The 17,366-nt window shown below is 39.2% G+C and overlaps 1 protein-coding gene across 5 annotated transcripts; it reads left to right on the top strand.

Annotated features, from left to right (window-relative positions):
* Positions 1–373: 373 nt before the first annotated feature.
* Rnf146 (ring finger protein 146) lies at positions 374–17,135 on the top strand. Of its 5 annotated transcripts, XM_041653470.1 has the most exons (5): positions 441–472; positions 1,106–1,135; positions 10,793–10,902; positions 13,168–13,237; positions 15,910–17,135. In XM_041653470.1, coding segments are annotated over exons 4-5 (1,077 nt in total). In that variant the 5' UTR covers positions 441–472; positions 1,106–1,135; positions 10,793–10,902; positions 13,168–13,235; the 3' UTR covers positions 16,985–17,135. The 5 variants fall into 5 exon arrangements, with proteins under 5 accessions (XP_041509403.1, XP_041509401.1, XP_041509404.1 ...); XM_041653469.1 differs by lacking the exon at positions 1,106–1,135 and having other exon boundaries at positions 374–472; XM_041653468.1 differs by lacking the exon at positions 13,168–13,237 and having other exon boundaries at positions 447–472.
* Positions 17,136–17,366: the final 231 nt, after the last annotated feature.

Genomic DNA, 17,366 nt, shown 5'->3' with positions numbered 1-17,366 from the left:
AGCAGTACTCTCCTAGACGGCACTTCAAAACGAAACTTAAGACTTGGCCAAGGGCTCCTTGGGGTCAGAAGCTTGGATTTCGGGAAAGCTCCTCTTCCCGGTCCTGAACGTCGTCTAGCTTCCTCCCGCAAGGCTCTCCGGTGAACTCTCGCCGTGTCAGAGCCAAGTGGTGATGAGGTCCGTCACGTAAAGAGCAAGGGAGAGAGATCGGGGCCGGAGAGCCACCCCACCGCGGCGTAGTGGCAGCGAGGTCCGCGAGCAGAGAGAGAGAGAGAGAGAGAGAGAGAGAGAGAGAGCGGACAGCGGGTTGCGGGCGCCGCGCGCGCTCGCCGCGGGGGCGTGGCTTCCGCCGGCGCGGCCCCGCCCCCTGGAGCGCCGGGCGGTCACGTGGCGGCCGCGCGCGTCCCCGTCCGCTGCGGGCTCCGAAGCCGAGGAGAAAAGGCTGCGAGGTGGCTGCGGCGGTGGCCGAGAGGTGGGCACCGGGCGGGACCGGTGGCGAGCGCGGGTGTCCGAGGGCTGCGGGACCTCGGCGGGCGGCGCTGCGACCGCGCTGGCTGCGGGGCGGCTGACGGGGTCCGCGGCGGGCGGTGGCGGGGTCGGGGCCGGTAGGACAGGGACGCCCTTGGCCAGCGCGGCCCGGACGGGCGCGCGGAGGGAGGCCGAGCTGGCGCAGCCCGGACCGTGACGGGCGCGGCCCCGGCCCCGGCCATTACTGCGCAGCGGGCTGCGGGCAGCGCCACCGGGCTCGGCCGGGCCTCGCTCGGCCACGGGCTGCATTCTGTCTTCCGCCTGCCCTGCCGCTGCCTCTGCGAGCCGCTGGGTCTTACCCAGCGCCCGGAGCCGTCCCTCCTCCTTTCGCTGGCGGAAGCCTCCGAATGTTGTTGTTTTGATGGCTACCAAAACCTGAAACCACCGGGAGGTGTCGGAATACGCGTCGGGGCCTCCCAAGCCGGGTGCATCTTGAGAGCCCCGGCTGTCGCTTTGTTCTGGTTGCTGGGTGTGGAGTTCTTTCCCTTACCCTCCAACCCATCTGAGAACGCACGGGATCCCCATTGTTGTCGCTGTCTTATTTTCCTGAACGTTTTTTTTTTTTTTTTTTTTTGAGGATGTGGAAATGGAACAGTCCTCTAATTAGGTAAGAGATTCCGGACTGTAAGTTAGCACACACATTCTGACAACTATATTTTGTCTTTTCTCCGGGTGCTGTTTAAGCACTTCTCAAGTTTTCAACATTTTATTTTCTCTTTTTTACAGCACCAAAATACTAGAGAACTTTAGGGAAGAAGAAAGCCAAAAGGAGATAGAAAAGGCTTTGTTCTTTGATTGACATTTCAGGTGCCAGGGTGTGTTCACTCCCCTCAACCCCCCCCCCCCGTGTGTGTGTGTGTGTGTGTGTGTGTGTGTGTGTCTTGTTTTGCAAACGGATGTGCACCTGAAACGTGGTTATTGAAAACCATATATTATAACAAATTTGAACACATAGAACACTTCAGTAAATAATCTCTATTAGACATTATTAAAGGACATGGCATGTTGAAAACAAATGAGGAAAATGACCCATACAAACTAGCAGTAAAGCGTCTGGGTGCTGTAAAAGCACCAGAAAATAGGTCACGTAAATCTCATTTTTAAAGAGAAAATTCAAGAATGACTGCCACACTAAAGGTAGAGTTTTGGATGTGTTTTGGTCTTGGATGTGGGGGAGTGGAACACTGGCTGGGTTTATGTCTCACGTGGGCCAGTGTAATGTGGGCAAAATGAAAACCCTTTTGCGTAAACGTTTGAAGTTTCCGTGTCTTGGTGGTGATGGTTAAGAACTGGGAAGAGTTGTAATCGTGGGAAAATGTCCCACATAGCTGGTCACTAGATGAGAGGAATGAAAACAGGTTCTTTTAGGAGACTTGTCAAGTGGGGAAGTGTCACTTTTGAATTGCTTTGTTTTTGTTTGTTTGTTTTGCCTTTTTTTTTTCCGGGACAGAGTTTCCCTGTGTAGCTTTGGGGCCTGTCCTGGAACTTGCTCTGTACCCCAGGCTGGCCTTAAACTCAAAGAGGTAGATCCAGAGCTGCCTCTGCCTCCCGAGTACTGGGATTAAAAGCGTGTTTGTTTATTTTGTTTTTAAGGATTTAAGATAATTCCTTGACTTGGAAGAAAATAATAGTAAGAACTTTTTCATATTCAGCTGCTTAAGGCACATTTTCTGTTAGGCATACACGTGTTTGAGGAATTTAACCAGTTGTTCCTGGTTCTTAGACATATTTTTTTTCTGTCAGTATTAGAAAGGAAAGGTACTGAGCCTTTTTTTCTGTCCTCCTGTCGGGTTGGGTTCTTGGTAACAGTGAATTTGCAGAACTGCTGGCTGGATTAGAAACCGTCTTTCTGAGGAAGGACACTGTGTTTACATTGGTCTACAGATTACTTTGCTTATTTATACACTCTCATTTACCTTTCTAGTTAATTAATGCAAAGCCTGTCATTAAAGGCCTGTTAATCAAAACGTTAAAATTGAAAAATCACAGAGGAGCGGGTGAAGCTGCAAAAAGAGGCCTGACTTGTCCAAGGTCACACATCTAATTAGTCAGAGGACTTCTTATTCACAGAATGGTTGCTGGCCTTGAAACATCAGTGTTTGATATGATTAAAGTATCTGTCGACATTCTTATCTCTTGAGTTATTGAAATAAATGCAAAGCCCACTTTGCAGAGAAGAAATTTAAAGATTTATACTTAAATATGAAGACTCTGAAGGCAGATGCTTGTTACATTTAACTGAAGTGTGTTTTGACATAAGACTTGTTTCCAAGTTTGACTTAGTCTTCTTTTGACAACTGATTGATGATGAAGTGCAAAATTTGATACAACAGTTACGTACCTGTGCACTTGGGAATCTTTCTTAAGAAACTTTAAGATGGGTATGTTAAATCCCACCTTACCTCTTTTTTAGTGTTTATAATAATATGTATTTATTATATATAAATGGGTATAGATAACTGAGGTTTGAAGTGGACCCCCCCATCTTGATACCTTTTTGTAATTTGACTAAAGAGTAAACTGTTTCATTAAACCTTAACTTTAAATAGGAAAACCAGAATTTGTTCAATAGTGTATACTTTGATATTTATAGTTTTATTCATAATGTTTTTATATGTTCATCTTTCTCTTTTATTTTTTTTAAAAAGGCCAATATTTTATTATCTATTACTTAGGGACAGTGGACTTTTAAAAAATTTAACTGACTTGAAAAATGGGATTGCTGTTAATCCTATATCTTTTCATTAGGAATTAACAGTGTATTCAAGTAATTGTAGTGTGAATTATTTTAGTGGTTGCCATATTTAAGTAATACAATATGACTTTATTTTTCAGTTCTTTTTTATTTTAGTGGTTACCATATTTAAGTAATACAATATGACTTTATTTTTCAGTTCTTTTTAATTTAACGGATTAATTGATAAAGATCTAAATTCATTACTAATCTATAAACTTCATATAAATTTAGTCTGTCACTTTTTTCTACACAATTGCTAAGAGGCAAATAACCTTGTTTCTTTTCTGTTTTTGTTACTTTCTTAATTAGTATTTAGAGTTTGGTGTATAATTTGAAAGTTATTGTAGGAAGAATTATGTATATTTGAATCATACATGTTCACTAAATTATTTCTAGCTTGAAATCACCTCTTCTGCTTTAAAAAATCCTCTTGATTAAAATAAGAACACCTTTATGACTTTAAAAGCATCTTGTTTGAAGTAATGTGAAAATTATTTTCTGATGTCTTCATATTGCCTCTTCTGAGTGTTACATGTATGTCTTATTTTTTACCTTTTGACATTGCTGTTTGCAAGATTATAGTCAATGAGTAAGTTTGGCAGCCTCACCTAAACCTGTCCACTTTGATCACAACAGAATATAAACAGTTTGGTTTGTGTTGGTTTTGTTGTTTGCTGTGTTCAGCAAAATAAGCTATCCTATAGAGTTCAGTTTTTCTGTTCATTAATTATTTTTAACTGTCAGTTTTATCTTTTAAGGGAGGTGTGTGCATTAACACAGAAGACTTTGTAGGTCCAATTTGATGAGGATGGGAAAGACTAATGAGCCACTTAGTTATTCAGCAGCTCTAAGTTGTGCTGAATATAAAGTATATGTGGATTTTAGTACACACACAAATGGAAGGTGTTCCATTAATGATTTTATATTGGATACATATTAAAATAGTAATGCTGTAGATGCATTGAGTTATATAAAATGGAATTTTCAAATTAATTTAACCTGTTTCTTTTTATTAGCTTTAATTCACCTAGTAGAAAATTGGAAATTAGATACTGGCTTGTTTTTTAAATAGAGTTAGTTTCCCTAAGAGAAAGATTTTTTTTTTGTGGTGCTTCTTTTTTTCTTCTCTCTCTCTCTCTCTCTCTCTCTCTCTCTTTCTTTTTCTTTTTGTCTTTTTTTCTTTGAAAGAGAGTGTGTGCTTGTTTGTTTGTTTTGAGATAAAGCCTCATTATGTAGCTCAAGCTGGCCTGGAACTCCTGGCAATCTTCCTGCTTTTGCCTTTTCAGTGCTAAAACAGCTTTAAAAAAATTTTTTTTGAAAAAAAGAGATGTAGTATGCTTGAATTTGAATGCCATCTCAAAATGTCAGTAGCTTTTTTACTTTGAGTAAGCCACATTCCTTTTGAGCTTGTTGTTCTTTCTCTGTAAATTATGCAGTCCCACCCAGTTCCAAGGCTGTTTGGAGGATGCACTGACAGGTTGACCTCCCAGTGCTTTGTGGACTTGAGGACTTGAGTGTGCACATACATAACCCGGAGACCTGATTCTGGTCTGGATTCATACAGTTGTTTCCAAGGAACCTTCTGGTAGTACAGTGCTAGGCATTTTAGTTTATTTTCCTTCCCCAAATTTTACTGTCCATTTGTCTTAACTTTGAAAGTTCTGTGAGATACAGAATGGGAAAAGTCACTTAGGAAGTGTATGCACTAAGCCCTCATAGAAATACTATGGACAAGAGACCTTCTTACGTCTGTAAAGCTATTCCGATTTGGCTGGGGTCATGTTTGTTGATGGGATACTTTGGCACAGTTGTATCTGAGAGTCAAGGGTTTTGAAAATAAAGGCATAGTTAGAAGTAAAATAATTTTAAGAGTGCACTGAATAAATAAGGGTAAGTTAGGGTAGCACTTGAGTTTGTCCTATTATTAAAGATCTTTGGAGGAAGAATAACAGCCAAAATTTAAAACTTGTTGAAAATTATTTCTTAAAGTCTTACCTTCTATTCTTTAGGCCATAATAAAAATGAGAAAGAATGTCAAAAAAAAATCAGGCAACGTAATGTATTTTAGCTGAGAGCACATTAACTATTAACTGGTGGGGAATCATTCTGCCAGACTACAGCCTTCTTAGGTGTCCAAAAAAAAAAAAAATGACCGGAAGTGTCCAAACACAGCAATTCTTAACGATTTATATGAGTTATTTTGCAACTTCTTAACTTCTGTTTACCTTAAAGTACAAGCCAGTTGTGTATATAAAATATTTATGGACAAGACTGGAATAGACAGGTAAGTGAATAGGCAGGGACAGTTGTGAGTCACCACAGGGAAAGAATATGTAAACAAATGCATGGACGAAGTCAAGCATTAGAAATAGGGACAGTTTTTTCGGTGTATTTCATTACGGGGGGGTGGGGGGGGGTGGGGGAAGGCATTCTAAACAATGACCTGCCGAGAATGGGATTGTGGCTTCTGATTTTAGGTGGCAGTGTCAAATGGTGCTTTATTAATAAAATGAAGTAAAGTTACTTAAATTTAGGGAGTTATAAGTTGAAAATAAAGGACACTTTTATACTTTTTGTAAGAAATTAAAACACCAAATTTTGCAGGTGATAATTTTAACATTCAGTCATATATGTGCCTGGAATACATGATTAAGATGACTCAGATGGTTGATTCTGTTTTAAACAACTTGTGAGATGGGAAGGACAGACAGTAAATATCCAACAGAGTTTTTTGTACACACACACACACACACACATACCCGTTAAAACGTGGGCAGGGGTGTACAACACACCACATACATGCACACACATTAGAACGTGGGCAAAGTCTATATTGACTTCTGAGTCATGTTCCAAAAACATGATGAGTGAGGCACAGAATGTCTGTATCCTTTCTTTTTCAAACCAAAACAGTCTTTTTTACGAGACAAAGGACATAGAGATTACTGTCCCCTCTGGTCATCCTTACCTTTATTCCATACCTTTGTCAAGAAAAGCCTGCTAGTCGCTGATTGGCTGTCTGTATTCTTGGGATTTATCTACATTCTGGAGCATCCTTCAGTAGTCATTAGCCAGGTGACTCATGCGTTTGCCAGATGATAGAAGGAACCAGGTTCTACAGCTGTTACACGCTGTCAGTTCTTCAAGGAAGGATTCCTTTATGGATTTGGTAGTTTCCAGAAGATGCCCTCGTCTCAGAAGAAACACAGAATGAACAGATAGATGACTTACATACTGCAGTCTTTAAACAAATTGCAATTGAAGTCAACACAAGTTGATTGGCAACTTACCACTTAGAGACATAAAATTTGTCCTGTCTTCAGGATTCAGTAGAAAAGTCATTGTATAAATTAACAATGCTAATGTTCATGGTAAGCTTAATAATTGGAAAATATGTAATATGCAGGAGCAGGAAATGGCTTAGGTGACCATTCCTGTGCAGTGCGGTGAATTTTATTAGGCATTTTATAAGCTCTAGAAGAGGAAGATTCTTAAAGGTAGAGGATGTACAGAATTGTCAAGGGCTCTCAGGAGCACTCATTTCTTGTAACTGTGCTATTAATCTGGAGGGCTGGTGGTCACTGATAAATACGAGGCAGCTATGTATTTAGGGCTCAGAGACCTAAAGCCTTTGTTTTCCTAAAGAGTGTTGCCTTTATTGTCTATACTGGAAAACTAAACTTGGGCTTCAAGTGTAGGGGGACCATGGTCTGTGTTTCTAGAAGTGTCACTCAGAGGCATACTGAGTGAATGTAAGGCTGGTTACATAGTAGTACATAGAAGTAGATTCCCAGATAAAGGCTGACTGATGGTGTAATAGGATATATGGCCAGAGAAAGTAGCGAGAGTGTTTTCTCCTTTTCTTTGTGACCCTTAAGTGAGTAAGGCATGGAAACTGAAATGGCACATTGCAAGATTCATCAGAGGTAGACCACAGAGGACTTACAAGGTTGCCAGACAAGGGTTCTGTTAAAGAACTTTCAGATGATTCTAGATTGGGCCGGAAAGGAAATGACATCAGGAACTGTATAAAGGAAAGACAGTGAGGAAGTGGTCAGAGGTCTTCATAACCAAGAACAGGTGTGTGAATGAGAAGTGAGCTAGGAGGACCAGCACTTGGAGTCCGAAAATGGGATTATGGCTTCTGATTTTAGGTGGCAGTGTCAAATGGTGCTTTATTAATAAAAGGAAGTAAAGTTACTTAAATTTAGGGAGTTATAAGTTGAAAATAAAGGACGCTTTTATACTTTTTGGACTCACTTTATCAGTATCTCTAGCCTAGAATCTACAGTGGGAGAGTTCCCCAAAATGCATACTTCTAAGAAACTCTGCACTTGTTTCCAATGAATATATATTGGAGCAAGATTTAAGGAAATCTGGGAAGCTAGCTGTCATTCTCAAGGATCCACACTTAACGAGGTTTGTGGTGCAGCCAGGAGCTAGCATGAAGAGGATGCTGTGTGGTGATGTGAAGTCGGCACAGCCAGTGACACACATCTCAGAACCTGTGGTTGTGGCAGGATGTTTACCACTGACCTGCAGATGGGAGCCGAAAACATCATGAGAAAATGGACAGTGTCTGCTTTGTGTAGGCTGTGAGAGGGAAGTGCAGTGAGAATCCTGCAATACTTCTGAACTTTTTGGCACCATTCAGGCCAATGAAAAAGCTGATACAGAGTAAAATAGTGGCTTCTATGTTATCTAAAGCTGGAGCAAAATGAAGCATATTTCTCAGAAACGCTGTTTAGCCAATTACTTAGAAAATTCTTAAGCTTTGAAACCAATTCTTTGTTCTCTTAAGCATTTGCCAGGGAAAGCTGGCTTCTAATTAGAGGTCACCGGTGCTACATTTACCTTTAGCTAAAAGATTCTTAGATAGGTTATCTAGATAGCTGCCAACTGTGAGAGGCTTACAGAACAGAACGACAGGATCCAAGTCTTTTCTCTCTTAGCTTTACCTACTGTGCAGCTGTTCATTTCTTCAGTCATCATGTGCATGGTTTTAAGGAAGCTTTTCATGAAATGATGTGCCCTACAAGGGGGCATTAGAAACACAGGAAGGAATACTTTATGAGAAAAACTGGTGGTGTTTGTGGATTCCCTGTACAGGATGTAGCTTGAGAGAAAGTGGGCATAAAGGCTGTAAAATTGGATGTGTTTGTGCATATAAAGCAGACCCCTTTAATGTGCAGGAAGGTATCGATGCTGACTCAGTCTGTATTGTGGATGGCCAATTGACATTTTGTTGCCATTTTGACTTGTTCATACAGAACTTGCTTATTTTACTTAAAATATTTATTTTAATAGAATGTAAAAATTATGACATACTTTACTCTTTAACCATTTTCAAAAGTACAACTCTATAGATAATCTTATTTACATGTTGTAGAGCCATCATCCTTACTATATATTTTTAGAAAGATTCCATATTTCAGACAGAAAATAATGACCTTTTGAGGCAGCAGCTCACTATTATCTCTTCCTTCTGGTCATTGATAACCCTTCAGTTGGTCTCTGTGAAGTTCCCTATTCATTGAGGACTATAGATAGTATTTCTCTCTTTGTGTCTAGTTTGTTTTGTTTTCAAGGTGCAGCCATATTGGATAAACTTCATTCTTCTTTTGTTTCCACTGTTAAATGCTATGTTTCCTTTATCCATTCATCTGCAAAGAGACACGTTGTGTCCACTTTTTCACTTAAAATTCTATGATGAACTTTAGTATACAAATCTCTGTGAATCCTAGTTTTCTTTTAGTATGGATCTGCCTGTGGCATTGCTAGGGTGTTATAATTATCAAACATCCGCAGGGGTGACATCATCAAAGGTTAACTTTCTGCATGCTCACCTATATGTATTTATTTCCGCTGTCCCTGTAGACACATGGGACATGGCTGTGGGTCTGACTTACATTCAACTAACAACTGCCTGTACTAAGCACTTCCCATGTGCTCACTGGTCCTTTTCTCCCCCAAAAAGTGATTTCTCATACCTGGTGCTTATTTATTTTTGTTGTTGAGCTGTATTTTTTAAGTAGTCTGATAATTCTCAATTTTCAAAATGGTCTTTTATAAGTTATCCATTTTTTTTTTCTGATAAGGTCTAATTTCTGTTTTCCTTTTGGTTCCCTGTGCTATTGGTGTTGTGTGTTCCAGTGCTTGAAGAGTTTCCCTTTTATTGACTTCTAAGATTTTGAGGATTTGCTTATGGTGTTGTGTGAAGTGTGACTTGACTTGGTGGTGTAAACTGGTAGTCCCAATATTTTTTGAGGAAATACTCTTTCCCCATTGAATGGGTTTGATATACTTTCTCAAAGATCATGTGGCTATATGTTTATTAGTGAAAAGATTTATTTACATATTTAATGTTTTTATATGTCTCTGTTATGTAAGTTTATGTGTATCACATACATGTAACAGCCAGTGGAGGCCAGAAGAGGGTAGCAGATTTCCTTAAACTGACATTATAGGTGGTTGTGTGTGATCTGCTATGTGGGTACTGAGATCCCAAACCTGGGTCCTCTGCAAGGGCAGTAAACTGCTGAGCCATCTCTCCAAGTCCATTTCTGGACTCTTAATTTTATTGATACATTTCTCTATGTATAATGCCTTAAAATCTAATGTCCAGATTTGTAGTAAGTTGTGACATTTGGAGGTGGCAGTTGTTGAACTTCTTTCTTATTTTCAAGATTTCTTTTGGCTAATTTCATGTGAATTTAATGACTAGCTTTTCTATTTATGCAAAAGGCTGTTAAGATTTTAATAGGAACTATTTTGAATCTGTAGATCCCTAATGAAAATTATTTGTCTTCTCACATTTACCACTTTATGAACACTGGTTCCCTTTTTACTTATTCAACCCTATTTTATTTACTTCAGTACTATTCTATCATTTTCAAACAAGTCTTAAGTCAATCTAAAACCAATTTACTGCTTTAGAGGTTGTTAGAAGTGGCTATTTTTTTTTTTGATTTTCATTTTGTTGGAAGTTATGTAGCAATACACTACTGGAGTTTTGGTGTGTGTGTGTGTGTGTGTGTGTGTGTGTGTCTAAGTCTAACTTACAACTTGACACCTACAATTTTGCTGGGCTTAGTTATTTAACTTCTTAGGATTCCATGTAGAGAAAATACTGAAGTTTCACTCTTAGTATGAGTGAAGAATGTACATTTAAAAAACTTATTCTCTGTTCATTTGTATGCCTATATCTTTCTTCAGTCTAATTTTTCTGCTAGAGCTTCCAGTCGTAAAAGACCACTATATTTTGTTAAAGGATCATATTTAATTGACTAATCCTACTGATCTTAATTTGTAGAGTGATTTTTGTTGTTGTTTTTCTTTTTTGGTTTTTTGAAGCAGGGTTTCTCTGTAGCTTTGGAGCATGTCCTGAAACTAGCTCTTGTAGACCAGGCTGGCCTTGAACTCTTAGAGATCCATCTGCCTCTGTCTCCCAAGTGCTGGGATTAAAGGCATGTGCCATCACCACCCAGCTGTAGAGTGATTGTTATTGATACAGTTTTTCTTTTGCAGTACAGAGAATAAACCAGCAGTGGAAGAGAAAACCCTACAGGTTGGCTGACAACTGGTAAAGAAGATGTTCTGTTTTTGTGACAGGTGCCTGTGGGATCTGTGATAGAAATGTAAGTAGAGCAACTAGAGTGCCATGGCTTTCCCAAAGCTCATGGAGCCAGGAGAGTAATGCAGAGACCCATACTTGTGTTTGATTTTACTTAAGCAAAATGAAATTTTTATTGACTCACCAGTGCTTTATAGAGTTAGCAGTCCTGCTCAAGCTAAATGATTACAGTCATAGTTTCGTAGAGTTTTCACATAGGGAAAATATGATGAGTAAAGGTGAGAACCTTTACTTTGCATAGTGATTTACTTGAGAAAGATCTCTGGATTTTAGAACTAGTTACTAAAAGTTCTTGTGACATATAAGGACTTTTTATACTATACTTGATTTAAAAGTTAGTACATCTTATTTTATTCATATCAGTTCACTCTAATTTATATTTTTATTAGTTGTGTTTTCCTGTCATTTTGGCTTTGTCTAATATGCCATCATGTGTTTGATAATCTTGAATCTACTTATATTAAATTTCATTATATTTTGACAAAACATAGTTCTAGATCATAGAAAATGAAAACCTTGTGGACTTTTAGTCTTGATAATTACAGTGTTCAAATTCCTGGACCAGAAGAACTCTTGCAGATACTAGTTCACATTTTTCAAGTTTTGACACAGAAGTTAGTTTGTTATCTCCTTTTTCAGTATGATAACACTAGCTAATTCCCATCTTTAGGCAAGTTTAAGAAGTGTTAACATAAAAAAAATGGTATGACTAATATTTTAATGGTTTAAGTACAAAGTCTGTATCAATGATTTTAACATTCTATACTTAGGAACTTCTATTGGATTATGTAAACAATAGGAAACTATTAAAGGTTGAGAGATGACTAATACAAATGACTGGGAGGAGGAAGAGCTAGGCAGAGAGAAGACTGAAGCCTATTGAAAGGTTAGTATTTTGTGTGATGGATATTGAGGTCTGGAATTAAGTTTACAGGATTTGGAGCGAAGACGCATACTCTACAGGAGTTGTGGCCAGGGGTTAGGTGAGCACCAAGAATGGTAATTTATCCAAGGTGGACAAATACAGGATTTAGAGGCAGATACGTTTGTTCTTGGTTGTGTTTATTTCAGATGTCTAGCGTGTTGATGTGGAATTTTGGAAGACAGAATCAGAAATACAGGCTTGAGATGGAGTGTTTCCAGACAGAAGGTGTGAGGAGTCACATAGATCCATTCATGTGAGATACTCAGAATACCAACTAAGCATATAATGTGTGCAACAAGGAGTACCTGTAGGGTCTTGAGGGAGTACTGGTATTGAAGAGGTACTAGAGAAAAGGGAAACAAACAAGAGATGAATTGAGAATGCTGAAACTCCAAATGGAAAACATAAGGATTGTGAAAAAGAATAGGTGAAAGGAGGTCATTAAATTAAGTTTGAGATGCTAGGCAGAGTTTTAGGGAGTTAGATCATGGTCTCAATTACAAAAATTAAGGGATTAGTTTTGCATACACATGGCAGAATCCCATCCTGAACCAGGAGAAAGACAGTAAGGCAGAATACAAGTACATCTGTGTTTTGCTGATGATTCTTTGGCTTGTATAAGTGATCATTGATAACAGGAGTCATTGTTTCATAACTGAGAGGGTTGAAGAAGTTTTATAACCCTCTTTGGAGCAATAGGAAATAAAGATGTCTTGGCTGAGTTACTGGGAGCAAGCTTGGTGATCTCTGGCAGCAGAGCAGCAGGCTAGTGTGTGGAATTGCAGTTTCTGCTTTAACTTGGTAGACATCTCTCCTCCTGCCTTTTGTGGGGGTGTTTCCAGATTCCTTTCTTCCTTTATCATTCTTTAAATCTCTTACAAGCTACTTATACTGTGTAAATTTTGGGTAGCTGAAGGTTTGTGCCTGGTTTTCCTGCTCTTACTACAAATTCGCTCATCCACCCATTTTCATGGCTTTAAGAACTATGTATTATGTTGATGACTCATAACTGGATTATTATATATATGGACAAGTTTTATAGAGATCCTTAGCCTTTGAAATAAGATTTCATCACATACTTAATAAGATTAAGATTGTGACCTAAAATCTATTTAAAAGCCATTAGCGGCTGAGCGGTGGTGGCACACACCTTTAATCCTAGCACTCGGGAGGCAGAGGCAGGCAGATCTCTGTGAGTTCGAAGCCAGCCTGGTCTAGAAGAGCTAGTTCCAGGACAGGAACCAAAAAAAGCTAAAGAGAAACCCTGTCTCGAAAATCAAAAAAAAAAAAAAATCCATTAGCATTGAGAGTGAATGTCTGAATTCTTGTGTCTCCTCCCTACAGGTGACTGTCTCCTCCTTTGTGCTCCCTGGCATCTGTTGTGCTCAGCTCATAAAGTGTGTGTTGTACAAATGTAAGGACTATCTATAGTTCAGATCCCTGGCACCCACACAAATGCAAGGTGGGCAAGACAGTTTGCAGTTTCAGCACTAAGAAGGCAGAGACAGCATCCCCAGAGCAAGCTGGCTAGCCAGACAGCCATGGTGGTGAGCTGCGGTTTTATTGAGAGACACTGCCTCATCGGAAAAGGTAGAGAGCAATTGAGAAAGACTTCAGAAGTCAACCTTGGGTATCCAGGTACACAGGACTACATGTATGAGCCCACCTGTGCCCACAAGTGGGGAAAAGGAATTTCATTAGAATTTATTTCTTTGACTTAAATTCTAAGGCATAAAGGACTTTGAGACCCTAACAAAAAGTGTACATAATCAGTTCATTTGGGTGGGGCAAGGAGACCTAGATGATGCTGATATCAGAGGGGTTAACAGGCATGTCCTTATACATACTTGTAAATTCTGTTGTTTCAGGTTAGATCTCTGAAAGCATGACAAAATTGACACTCTTATAGTGAGAAACATGTTAAATTGTATTTGCCTGATTTATTTATTTCTTTTATTTTTTTTTTCTTTTCTTTTTTTTTTTTTTCAAGACAGGGTTTCTCTGTGGCTTTGGAGCCTGTCCTGGAACTAGCTCTTGTAGACCAGGCTGGTGTCAAACTCACAGACATCCGCCTGCCTCTGCCTCCCGAGTGCTGGGATTAAAGGCGTGCGCCACCACTGCCCGACTGCCTGATTTATTTTGAATGAGTTATAAGTTATACTTTTCTTATTTCTATAATATAAAGCTTCTGATAGAGGGACTTAATTTGTAATGTTGAAAAATAATGTATACGTTAAGCATTCTATGATTATTTTCCATAGATACTCTGTTGTGCCCTTTCCTGTAAATGCAATCTAATATACAAATTAGTATCACTTTGAACATATGTCTTGAAAAACTAGAGACTAGAGATACAGGAAAAGTCAGAAGAATAGGGTATAAGATTGAATGGGCTCTGATAAAAGCCAAAGGATATTCTTTCTCAGTTTTTAAAATGTAAACACTTACCGGCTATCCAGTTTATAGCCACTGGACCTAGTTTGAAGTGTTCTTAGACAAACAGCCAAAGTCCTCACGAGTAGTTGAGTTTGAAATGGTCTGTGTACAGCATGGTCAAATTAACTGATAAAGAGGCTGTCACTCATTTAAATAGCACTTGATCCAAAATTTCTAATCTCTGGGACCTGTTACCTCCACTCTCTGTTTTTTCCCTTCTTTAGTCAGCTGTTTTCTTCCTTTTTATCTGTGGTTTCCTGTCTGGAAATTCATGGAATAACAGTTAAATCATGTTTCTTTAGCATAGTAAAATAAGGCTTTGATGATTTATTTACTGGCTGACCTTTCAACCTTTTTTTGATTTTTATCTGAACTTTGTAATTTTCAGGTAATGAAATTTAAGCTACCGGTTTATCTGGATGACTAAAAACATGTATTAATAAAGGAAACTGAAACTTGATTATCAGATTTCTTGTTTAATATTGGTTTCACTGTGTCTTATTCATGTTACACTTTCTCCGTGGGTGCTTTCAGTGTTCCATTATTTGGCTTTTTGTTGTGCTTTCTCAGCACTAAATATAAGTACGCTGACAGAACGTTTCCATACTGACAGGGTATTTGTGTGTATATTGTATTGAAAAAGTTTTGAACTAGATATTTGAGCTTAATTAAAAAATGAAACTTAAATATGTTTTATACTATGATACATTCATAGCTTTGCTTTTTAAAAATGTGTTTTGTTTTCGCAAATATCCTCAATGTCCTGTATGGGAATGCATCAGTCACACTGGAGGTAGTACACAGGGTGGCTAAATCCTAGTTAGAGGAATTTTGATAAATGCAGATAGTGTGAGAAGTGGCAGCCAGACTCTTTAAGGACCCTAGAGATTTGGAATTATACTAAAATTAACCTTTTAAGAAAGAGTGTGACTAAATTAAAAGGCATATACAGTGATTTAATAATCAATGTTTGGTGACTAGAAAAGGTAGGATGGGTAGTGGTACACAGATTTGGTAGATAGAGATATTAATGATTTATGGATATTTTGGATGCAGTAAGGCAAAAAAGTACAGGTTAGGAGCTACATTTCTGACTTGTATAAACATCTAGGCCATACCTAATTTTTCTTTAAAAACAAGGCTGCAGATTGTTGTTGTCTGGAGTTAGAGTTTGAATGACACAGCTGATTCTCTGCTTCTCTTCATCTTGACTCTGAGGTCATTTGGAGTAGATTTCATTTTTTTTTTAAATGTTTGCATTTAGTTCTCACAAATTCTGTGGCTGGATAGACAGTATTTAAAATAGACTATGTGTGCCTTGCTTTATTTTTGCTTCCTTGCTTAATAGCTACACTTTCCATTGATTCCTACAAGTAAAAACTGAGAGGTACAACTACAGATGAAGAAGGGTTGTTTCATAAATTAAGAGTTTTCCCTGATTTCTTTTACTTTCTCTTCCATCCTGTTTGAGATAAGGCATTATGAAGCCTGGGCTGGCTTTGAATTTGCTGGTTCTTTCAAATTCATGTTTCTTGTATAGCATATGATTTGCATGGAATAGATACTTACTAGGTATTTTCTGAACTAGTGAATTAAAGTATTAGAGAAATTTAAACCTGATTTCACTTTATTTTCTTCTCATTTCCCTAGGATGGCTGGCTGTGGTGAAATTGATCACTCAATAAATATGCTTCCTACAAATAAGAAGGCGAGCGAGTCCTGTTCTAATGCTGCACCTTCTCTAACAGTTCCTGAGTGTGCCATTTGTCTGCAAACGTGTGTTCATCCAGTCAGTCTGCCCTGTAAGCATGTTTTCTGTTATCTATGTGTAAAGGGCGCTTCATGGCTTGGGAAGCGATGTGCTCTTTGTCGACAAGAGATTCCTGAGGATTTTCTTGACAAACCAACTTTGTTGTCACCAGAAGAACTTAAAGCTGCAAGTAGAGGAAATGGTGAATATGCTTGGTATTATGAAGGAAGAAACGGGTGGTGGCAGTATGATGAGCGCACTAGTCGGGAGCTGGAAGATGCTTTTTCCAAAGGGAAAAAGAACACGGAAATGTTAATTGCTGGGTTTCTGTATGTGGCCGATCTTGAAAACATGGTTCAGTATAGGAGAAATGAACATGGACGTCGCAGGAAGATTAAGCGAGATATAATAGATATACCAAAGAAGGGAGTAGCTGGACTTAGGCTGGACTGTGACACTAATACTGTAAGTCTAGCAAGAGAGAGCTCTGCCGATGGCGCGGACAGTGTATCAGCACAGACTGGAGCTTCTGTTCAGCTTCCAGTGCCGTCTTCCTCCAGGCCCCTAACTTCAGTTGATGGTCAGCTAACCAGCCCTGTAACACCATCCCCGGATGCAGGCACTTCTCTGGAAGACTCTTTTGCTCATTTACAACTCAGTGGAGACAGCATAGCTGAAAGGAGTCATAGAGGTGAAGGAGAAGAAGACCGGGAATCACCATCTTCTGGCAGAGTGCCAGACACTTCTGTTGAAGAAACTGAATCTGACGCCAGTAGTGACAGTGAGGACGCCCCTGTGGTGGCTGCACAGCACTCCTTGACCCAGCAGAGACTTTTGGTCTCAAATGTAAACCAGACAGTAGCTGACCGATCAGACCGATTAGGGACTGACCGATCAGTAGCAGGGGGTGGAACCATGAGTGTCAATGTCAGATCAAGAAGACCAGATGGACAGTGCACAGTGACAGAGGTTTAAACAAACGTCTTCAGTGCCACACTCAAAGGTGAAATGGATACCTGTAAATTTCTGCCCACATAACATTATACTCATCCTTAGTAGTGCATTGTGGGAGTTGGGGGGTAAGGGATATGGGAAGGACATACCTGAAATTAAAATGTCTAACATGTCTCTGTTGAAATTTATTTAATGTGAGGAATTGGGGTGTTAACATTTGAGAGCTGTTCAGTAATAACACAGTTTTCTTGACATCTGTTTATAGTGTATTTTTTTTTAAGTCTTTAGTTCTTTTGGCCAGTGTGTATCTGTGCATTCATGGCCATCATCTGACTCTTGCACTACCTTATTTTTCTGCATGGATTGGTATAAAATCATTACTAAAATTTGGCACCTGTGAGAT

This window comes from Microtus oregoni, unplaced genomic scaffold (assembly GCF_018167655.1).
Source record: "Microtus oregoni isolate MIOR12 unplaced genomic scaffold, Mior012 000006F_ref0000085, whole genome shotgun sequence".
In the NCBI taxonomy this organism is placed as follows: Eukaryota; Metazoa; Chordata; class Mammalia; order Rodentia; family Cricetidae; genus Microtus; species Microtus oregoni.
Note: the sequence above shows the minus strand (reverse complement) of the source record. Positions and strands in the feature narration are given on the sequence as shown.